At 47.3% G+C, this 10,230-nt stretch overlaps 1 protein-coding gene across 1 annotated transcript; it reads right to left on the reverse strand.

Annotated features, from left to right (window-relative positions):
- Positions 1 to 443: 443 nt before the first annotated feature.
- On the reverse strand, positions 444 to 5,884 carry LOC104528441 (C-type lectin domain family 4 member E). The gene is made up of 6 exons (XM_029086074.1): positions 5,816 to 5,884; positions 4,765 to 4,860; positions 3,690 to 3,786; positions 1,157 to 1,304; positions 868 to 998; positions 444 to 603 (listed from the first exon to the last, which is right to left on the reverse strand). Exons 1-6 carry the CDS (start codon positions 5,850 to 5,852, stop codon positions 444 to 446), a joined length of 669 nt encoding a protein of 222 aa, XP_028941907.1. The 5' UTR covers positions 5,853 to 5,884.
- Between the last annotated feature and the right edge of the window lie 4,346 nt (positions 5,885 to 10,230).

Genomic DNA, 10,230 nt, shown 5'->3' on the forward strand with positions numbered 1-10,230 from the left:
CCATGAATAATTTTTCCCTTCAGGGGTGGACCAAGCACACTCCACTGACTGCTCTTCTTCCAAATTCTGCTCCAGTGATTTGTAGGACCAGTATTCTTTCATGAAACAGAGAGAGGGCCTTTTCCACACCATTGAGATATCGACTGGACAAGGAGTCAAGAAAAGTACTGGAGATCAGGGCACCCGTCTATGAAAGAGGAGAGTGAAAAGGGGCACAGTAGGTCCTTGATATCAGCCTGAGCGGTTTGATCCAGGACTGATGAAAGAGATGCAGAGGCACAGGCTGGGAACCTTCAGACCTGTGATTCTGTGCCAGGTTTGCTCATCTGACATTGCAAGATAAAGCATTTGTGTTCGGACCAGCTTTTCATCAGCTCTTCCACAAGCTGCGCTTTCTCAAGGATACTCCTTCAGGTCCTTCATCCAAAGTGCAGTTTCCTTCCTCACACAAATTTCACTGCCAGTTCACAAATTCGATAGCAACTTGTGAAGCAAAGGACGTTATTCCAGTTACTATAAGTGTTGGGGTCTCTGTTTCCCTTGACATGAATTGCAGCACATTTTTCTGCAAAGAGTAAATTGGGTTCCCCTGGTTTCCAGAACCTATAAAAGTAAGTTCTTCTATTAGGAATGCACTGGCACCTGAGGTCACCTCAAATAGCTATGGAAGACAAAGGGGAAGGTTACTGTGACACAGATCAGGAGCTCTGGCAAGACAAAGACTGCTTATGCATATGACTAGAACACTAATCAAATTTTCTGACTTATTGGGCAGTTAGGGACAAAACCCTCTCTCAGACACATACCTGCCTTACAGTGTATTGCTCACTTGGACTGAGAGGATCCTCAGTCCCCTGGGATACTCACGTGGCCGCCTTCTCATATGGAGTCTGATCCACCCACTGCCACTGCCCATTTTTGTGAGAAGTTAAGCCAATGTAGTATTTTGTTTCATAGGCATTAGAAAATACTCCTTTTGCCAAGTTGAAGAGGAACTCCTGGAAAAAGCACAAGGTCCATGAGATGAAGGACTGAGCAGAGGGAGGTGGCAGGAGTCCCTGTGGGGTGGGGAGGTGGCAGAGGGGCACTGGTGACCCCTCCAGGGCCCAGCACTGTGTCTCTGGCTGCTGTGCCCCTCTCTCAGCCCTGCACCTACCTGCTCAGCTCTGCTGTCGATCACCACCAGGTGGGACCCCATCCCAGTGCAGTTCTGCTCACTCTCAGCCCAGGACATCATGTCATCTGACAGGTAATAGCAGCTTTCTTGAAAGCGTTTCCAGCCCTTTGGGCAGCACGTCCAGCCTCTCTCTGTGGGGGATAAAAAATCCTACTTTTGAACAAGATGTGCTGTCCTTCCTCTCAGTGAGCTCAGCGTAGGGTCCTAGGTGTTTGGGGAGGGGTTTGAACTATGCCTTTAATCTGGACAGAAGTAAATGCTCTCTTCCATGCTCCACAAGTCAAGCTGTCAACAGCCTGGCAGGCTCCTGTCACAAGACCCCTATGCGGAGTGCCTTTCCCTTTCTCTATCTGTTTTGCCATGTCCATGCAACCTCTACTTGGTGAGAGACACAGGTTCTGTCTTACGCTTCCTGAGAAAGCAAGATGGGAAGTAGTTGCCCACACTCATCTGGGAACACTTCCATCAGAGGAGTGCTGTCCAAGTGTTTAGCTCTGAAGTCATGCAGGCAGGCATACAGTAAACCCCTCTGACAGCCTTGCTGCCACCACAGGCAGTTCCTTACACTAGCCAGGTTCTCCTAGAGATCCACCTTATAGCCAGAAAGTCATACGATGGCTTAAATGGATGTTGAGGGGCTGGAGCATGTCCGGAGAAGGGCTATGTAGCTGGTGAAGGGTCTGGAGAACAAGTCCTACAAGGAGCGGCTGAGAGAACTGGGGTTGTTGAGCCTGGAGAAAAGGAGGCTGAGGGGAGACCTTCTGGCTCTCTGCAACTCCCTGAAAGGAGGGGGTAGAGAGGTGGGGTTGGGTCTCTTCTACCAGGTAACAAGCAATAGAACAAGAGGAAATGGCCTCAAATTGCACCAGGGGAGGTTTAGATTGGATCTGAGGAGAAACTCCTTCACTGAAAGGGTAGTGAGTCACTGGAACAGGTGCCCCAGGGAGGTGGTGGAGTCACCTTCCCTGGTGGGATTTAACAGATGGGCAGACAGGGTGCTCAGGGATGTAGGTTAGAGGTGGAATTGGTAGTGTTGGGTTTGAGGTTGGAGTCGATGATCTTAAAGGTCTTTTCCAACCACTACAATTCTGTGATTCTGTGAAAAAAACACAGATATATTCTCTCAAAGCATGAGGCTACATGCTTGGAGGCTATTATATCTCTATCTATGAGCTGTGTATATTATACTCTGAATATATCTCTGTATAGACTATATCAGCCTGAAAAGCTGATCCAATCAAGTCAACAAACAAATACATCCTTGTATGTGCTACCTTAGAGGCTTGTTCTAAATCTCAGACCTCACAAGGACTTCCTTCTTGTGTTTCCCAGTCAAGAGCTCTTCAGGGGGCCACATGCAGTGACAATGCCGCAGTCAAGCCAATGCTCTGGTCCGCACCCACAGCAAGCAAGCACATCATAGTCATACTAAAAGGTGGACCCAGGTAACCCTGTGTCCTTCAAGAGCTGTCTTCACAGCACAGAATCCCATTCTTGACAACAAATTGAGGGAGTAGAGTCCAGTGAATGGAACAGTTAGCAAAACTTGTGTTAACCTACCTGTGCTCTTATATATTAGATCCACTCAAGGTGCACCATTATGTACCTTTGGAGAAAGAGATTGTGGCACTAGATAACATCAGAAAATGTGCAAAGTCAAGTTTTGAAGCCTAAGGAACTTGGAAGTCTCTGTCTCTCTGTGCTGTCCACCTTGATCTTTCACTGAACTGCTGAAGGATGGCCTGCAGTCATCATGCAAAGCTTTTCCTTCCATTCCTAATTCCACAACAAAAACTAAAGTTTTCCCAAGTGACTAAGAAATGCTGGACAATTTCTTCTGGATCTTAAGTGTGTTGGCTGGGAGAGTCTGTCTGCTGTTAGACGGACATGCTCGTGCCTCATGGAGCTAGGCAGTTGGTTTTTTTTTACAGGGAACAGCAAATTGAGCATGTGTAGAACACAGCTTGCCTGGCCTTCTATAGTTGTCCACCATAAGAATAGGTGGACCATGCCTATTTTATACTTGCAAACACCTTTTTATCACTTGCCATTGCCATCAATTCGTGTGTGGTTGCAGCCCAGCTCTCCAGCTTCTCTAAGCTGCATAACAACATCCTCCTTCCACTCCTACCTTTGACCCTCACACTGACCATGATACCTGTTTGAACACTGAGCCAGCATGGGGAGTGGAGCTGGATTGAACCAGCCTTTACAAAAGGATGAAATATTTTCAGCTAGATTAGCAAACTGGGCCAGTCAGGGGAAGAGTAGGAAAAGTGGTCAAAGGTAGGTCAGGAACAACCCACCCTCTTCCACTAGCCCAGAACATGTTTTCATAGTATGCTAAGTAAAATTGTGCAATACAGTATTTTCTTTCCTCAATTTCCATCTTCCTTCCTTAAAAGAATCTGTCAGCTCTGGCTGACAATCACATCCCCAATCTCAAAGGCTGGTTGACACCAGAGTAAATTTTGGTGAGGTTCTTGGTGTTGCATGAGGTTCTTAGCATCACTCACTTTCTCCTGCAGACATGTTGAGGATGCAGCGCCACTCTGTAGTGTTCTGGAACAGAATCTTGTACTGGCCATAGCTTCCATGAAGGAAAACAACTGGGAAGAGAAGGAAGAGAAGAAAAGTGTTACCGTCATCCTTTCCTCCTCATTCTTGAGTAACGTGTCCCACCCTCTTCCTTCTGGCTTAGAACCCCCACAGAGACTGTTACGTTAACAAGCTCTGAAATCTGTATCGAACAAGAAGATGAGAAACAGGAGGATGTTTCTCCCACTACTAGTCACTCCCTCCATTCAACAGGATGAGCTCCTCTCACCTCTGTTGGCTGAGAGCCTCATTTTCCCAGCTGACAAAATCAGCTCAGACATTCTTTGAGGATGGAGTCAGGAAAGGGTCAAAGAAGTCATGGAATAAGCTTAATAAAGGTGGAATATTAATATATATCCCCTTTTAATCTTCCCAGGCATCGTAGCTTTAGAGCACCACTTTTACCCTTAGCAGGAAGGGGTAGACCTGTTGAGTGTTGAGGCATTACCCAAGGAAGATAAATAGAAGCACAGAAGAGTCATCACAGAGCAATACGATGCTCCAGGACAGTGCAAGCAAAGGATTTCCCTTTTGGTTGATCCAGGTATTGTGGGTAGGATGCGGCTGAAGCATTTTGAAGGATTCATCCCCACCCTGATAAAATATGGGCAGCTTGGTACCAGGATTTCCAAGGAGATCACACTGACTCCTTGTCACAGGGAGCTCTGAGAGAGAGACTAGGTCAGCAGAACCACCCTTCAGGAAACCTACTCAGGTGCCCTCTGAGAAGGGAATTCTCAGCTGTTGGTGGGAGGGGAGAAACTGGTTGGTGTCATCCAGAACTGGCTTTATTCAGGCAGGTGGGAAAGCAAGGAAGTGGGAAGACCCTGCCAGGGAACAAATCTTAACTGTGTAAGGGACCCTGCTCCCTGAGTAAGAGGGCAGAGGTGAGAGAGGGACAGAGAGACTAGGACATTGTTTTTGCATCTGACAGAAGGCAGTCAACTTCTCCCTTCAACCCAGGGGAATTCAGAGACCCTGGAACCCACCAAGACAGACGGTTACAAAGGCCATTTTGATGACAAGGGCAGAAACAAGGAAGACCCAAGGGTTCAGCCAGGAGCAACTTCGCTCTTCTGCTGGGGCTGAAAAACACAAGGCAAGAGTGAGAACCCTCCTGCCTGGTGTCAGGGGCTGGATAACCCAAGTGGCTCCATACCCCATGAACTTGCTGGTACCCTTGTTCCAAGGACTGGGGGACTCACAGGTGCTTTAATCGGGTCCTGATGTTACCAGGTTCTGCTGTTACCAGGTCCTGCTGCCCATCATTAGCAGTGTGTCAGACCCACAGGCAACATGGGAGCTGCCCTGAAGCCCCACTTTTATTTCACTTTTCACCACAAGCCCTGCCTGTACTCTTCCCAAACTGCACTCCTCCTTTCATTGTCCTGTCACACCTCCTTTCTCCCCAACACATCATCCCTGTTGCCCCTCCATCCCCCCTGTCTTTCACTGAATGCTCTTTCTGTACCTCCCTCCTCTTCATCTCTCTTCAGAGCTTATTTCTCTCAGCTACCTTGATTTTGGCTCTATCCCCCAAGTCCTTTTATGCAATAGCATATAGTCATTCAGAGGAGTGACTGTCCAGCTCAGTGTTTGCAGTGGCAGACACACAGAAGAGATTGTTTCCTCGGGGAGAATGGGCACCTTGAAGCTCTTGGGAGAGCCCTCACTTGGTTCTCTTTAGAAATGCCAGAGATAGGAGCAGTGACTTGTGCTGAGCTTGGTGCAGATAGTTTTACCTGGATAATGATTGTAGGACAGCACTCTTCACTCCCATCATCTACAGAAAAAAACACAGAAGGGGATAGAAGACCATAGTCTGGCTGGACTTTCATTCCTTCTGGCTCTGGAAAAAAGATCATTCTCCCAGTCCGGGCATTCCCCAGTTCCCTCATCTGTTGCTTTTCTCTTGTCCTACGGCCCTTCTCCTGGTATGGGGCCAGTCACTCTACATGCCCATTATCTATCCCAGCCCTGTATTTTCCCCCATCTCCTCTTTCTTCTACAGGAGGACAGAAAGGAAGGCTTTGTGGTTACCTCTAGTTCCTGGACTGATTCTCCCTCGGCGATTCATTATCTCCACCACAGTATCACTCTTCTCCACCAAGAGTCCACGTGACCAATATGGCCAGGAATACAGTTTCTCCCTGCATGGAAGACTGCACCAGGGCAGCTCCCACACTGGTGAGGAGCCTTCAGAGTCACTGCTCCGGTGTGTAGAAAAAGTTGTATCCTGGGTACATGTACCCAGCACATGGAGATGGGGGAATTTTCATAATTTTTCTGCCAGGACATTTCACAAGATGCTTGTTGCAACACAGAAACTCACAGAAGGAAATGAAAACAGATTAAGAGCAGCATTATTCCTGCTCAAACAACCTCCTTTTGCACATATTCAAGCAGTTTCACAGGACATACTACTGGCCTTACCTCTTTGGTGCTTGTTCTTGCCTAGGGAGTGAGTGTGTGTGTGTGAAAATGCCTACACTGTTGGCATTTGCCAGCAAAGGGCTAAACCCACTCACAAAGTCCCACAAAAGGGAGTCAGAAAAGGACAGGAAAGCATATCTGTGACTCAGTCTGGGCAAGTCCCCATGTGAAGCCTGAGCCCAGTCAACCAGAGCACAACAAAGAACTTGCCAACACTGGTTTTAACTAATTGCTCAAGAAAGGAGGATGGAGCTTTACATGGAGGGATTGTGTGTGGCCTGTCATTATGAAGCTGGAGGTCAGTAGGGATCACTAGACAGTGCCAAAATTCCTGTACATTACAGATCATGAAGTTTTACTTGGTCACAACTACAAAAGGCACAGCCATATGTGGTGCTTCTAGCACTGTTCAAGGCAACTTGATACAAAACCCTCCAGGATAAAGTGTCCCTAAAGGTATCCCTAAGGATATCTCTAAGGATAAATAATCTCTAGTGGATCCCACTGCACTCTGAATGGACTGGGTATGCAGCCTTTCCCCTTTCATGTTGTATCAGCTAGTTTCTCCCTGTGAAGAGACATGCACAGATGCACTGAGGAAGGAATATTGCAATCATTGAATCATTTTGGTTGGAAAAGATCTATAAGATCATCATATCCAACCATTAATGTAACGCTACCAAGTCCACCACTAAACCATGTCCTGAAGTGCCACACCTACACATCCCTTAAATCCCTCCAGGGATGGTGACTCCACCACTTCCATGGGCAGCCTGTTCCAATGATTGACGACCCTGTAGATGAAGAATTTTTTCCTAATATCCAATCTAACCTCCCCTGGCACAACTTGAGGTTGTTTCTTCTTGCCCTGTTGCTTGTTACTTGGGAGGAGAGACCCACCCTCACCTCTCTACACCCTCCTTGCAGGGACTTGGACAGAGCCACAAGGTCTCCCCTCAGCCTCCTTTTCTCCAGGATCAACAACCACACTTCCCTCAGCCGGGAACTCAGCACACTTGTGCTCCAGACCCTTCCCCAGCTCCGTTGCCCTTCTCTGGACACGCTCCAGCACCTCCGTGTCCTTCTTGGAGTCAGGGGCCTAATGGGATAGCTAACACAATATCAGAAGCACATCAGTTGAAGACAAATGAGCAGGGCACAAAGCTGGTTGCAAATGAGGACAAGCCTAAATTGTGTGTAGAAAATATCCTCTGAGTATGTTTCTTCATGCACAACAGGCTGTGGGCAGGGTCAAACCACCCAACAGCTCTGTTGCATTGGAAAGATGATCCATACATGTGCTTGCTGGTATTGTCGTAGAAGGTATGACCTACTAGAAGGTCCTACCTACTGGATTCACCATGACCTGTATATTCAGGATCAGTATCAGCAATCTAACAGGTAAAGCACAATACCAGACACAAAATATTAATAAACACCTACAAATTTCTAAATGTCTTTATGTAACTGATCTCCAAAAGGTCTAATCTCCCCTCTGCCACACACACATGCATTCACGTGGTTGGTCACTTGTGCAACCTCCCCTTTCCCACCCCTGCCACAGGAAGTGCAGGCTACAAGAACATATCCCCTTTGCTGGGACCAGGGGTTCCCCTAGTCTCACCTAATTCCTCCTGAGATGTAGGTTCATGTGTCTCCATTCCTACAGTCTGCTCACCCACAGGCTGCTGAGAAAGCACAAGGTCACATATGCACACTGAAGTTGTGGGTCTGTACCCTTACTGCCAGGAATGCAGGTTACCCACATCATGCAATGGGGTGGATGCTCTGTTACAGACAGAGGTTGCAAAGTAGCAGGGCAACCGAGTTTCAGCTGCCACTTCCTTCCCACTTCTCTCTCTTCTCTCTGTTAAAAATGTTCTTGCTTCTTCTAAACTTTCTTTTCAGACTGACTCTGTCTCAAAAGCCTTTCGCTAATTCCCTGGTTACTGTTAAGCTGGGGGACATGTTCTTCTGTAACAATAGCAGGTCTGAGGCAAATGCCCTCTCAGATAGTTTCAGGTATTACATTCACACAACTATTTACATTCACATTCCTGTTTTATCAGTTGTTGCTGTCCAGACCATTTGACCAAGATGAAGGTCTATGCAAGCACCCTCACGTGAATTCACTTTGGTGCGTGCACAGAGTCTAAAGCAGAGAAACAGCAAACGACTTTCTTTTCAGCATTGCAAGCCAAGCTACTCTTCCCAGCAAATCAACAGCTGACCTCACAACATTCAGGTGACTAAAAGCTCTGTCCCACCCTGGGATAAAGAGTCTCAAAGCAGTGACGGTAGCCAAATGCTGGGACCAATGATGGGAGAGGTTACCTTCAGCAGAAGGCTCTGGAACCATTGTAAATATCTTATATTTCCAAAACAGCAGGAACTTATTTCTCTTTCCTGCTCCGTAAACACCAGCAGCATGTTTGAGAAGGGCATGTATCAATGACCTCACTCTTCCTGTGTGTCTTTACCATTCTGTAAGTAAAGATTCTCGGCTGTTTTCTATCTGCTCCAGTCATGAAGAGCTTCATGAGCGACCCTAGGTTATTTCATTTCACAAATGTATGTGTCAGATCAGTGTGTTAAAACAACAGGGTGGCACCTGGCAGTGCAGAATTGCCAGGGATTCCTGCCCCTGAACCACTGAAGACAGTGGTACTTGGTTCTAACGGGTGCTCTCCTAGAAGAGGCACTGTAGAACCTTGAGTCTGCTTTCACAGACCCTTGCAGTATAGACAAGAGTCAACAAGCAAGGCATGGATACAAACAAGGTCAATGGGACATGAACTAAGGAAAATACTGCAGTTAAAGGGTGCCTTGAGGACTGAAGGTTGCAAGAGAAGACACGGAATGCAACTTCCCTCAGAGGTACTCAAGGTCTAAGAAGCTGAAAGAGAGAGAGAAGCTGGAAGATAAAACTTCATCAGCTTTTCTGCAAAATTACACCATATAAGAAATAAATTTCAGCTCTTATAGAAGAGGTGGAAACACAGTGAACCCCATGTTAGGAGCATTGAAGGTGTCTGGTTTTAGGAGCAACCAGCCACATGAAGCAGGATGGAGAATGCATGAGAGGGTTCCAAGCACCAACAAGGAACAGGAAGTGTGCTCGTGTTCAGAAATTAACTTGTTGGAACTGGTTAACTCATTCTCAGGGGTGGATGGCAGTTTCTCCCTCAACTTGAATCCCTTGCCGGGGTCCTGCTTTCCAGCTTTCTTGAATTCAGAATAATCTGAAGGGAAAAACTCAACAGCAACAGTCAAATAAAGCAAGTAGTCTGGAAGGGAATACTGACAAAGTGAAAGGAAAAAACATAGAGGAAGTGCTACCAGCTGTTACAATAGAGTAAGAGAGAATTAATCCCACAGGAAGTTCTTCCCAATGTGCCTGTTTGCACTTTCAAGGACTGAAGACCAGCCCCAACAGTCCTCAGCCCCAGCAGTGCAGCTAACAGAGGCAGCCGGCAGGCTTAGCAGTTTGTGCAGCAGCTTCTGAGCTTTGTTTTGAGCAGCAAAGTTCAAGCAATCCAGGAGGTTCCTGGACTGCCTTGGTGAGAACTTCCTGACACAGGTTACAGAGGACCTGAAGAGGATATGTGCTCTGCTGGATCTCACAATGACAACTGAGGAAGGACTGGTTTGGAATGTAAAGGCTGGGGGCAGGCTTGGCTGCAGTGACTACAAGATATTGGAGTCCAGGACCTTGTGAGGAGGGAGCAGGGCAAAACCCGGGATCACAACAAGAGACTTCAGAAGAGCAGACACTGACCAATTTGTGGATCTGCTTGGAAGGCTCCTGTGGGAAGATTCCCGCTTATCTTCCTGCCATCCAGAAGAACCTTGACAGACTTGAGAGGTGGGGCCAGTGCTAACCTCATGAAGTTCAACAAGGCCAAATGCAAGGGCCTGCACCTGGGTCGGGGCAACCCCAGGCACAAATACAGGCTGGGTGATGAATGGCTTGAGACCAGCTCTGAAGAGAAGGACTTGAGAGTGGTGGTGAATGAGAAGCT

This window comes from Antrostomus carolinensis, unplaced genomic scaffold (assembly GCF_000700745.2).
Source record: "Antrostomus carolinensis isolate BGI_N321 unplaced genomic scaffold, ASM70074v2 scaffold10760, whole genome shotgun sequence".
Lineage (NCBI taxonomy): Eukaryota > Metazoa > Chordata > Aves > Caprimulgiformes > Caprimulgidae > Antrostomus > Antrostomus carolinensis.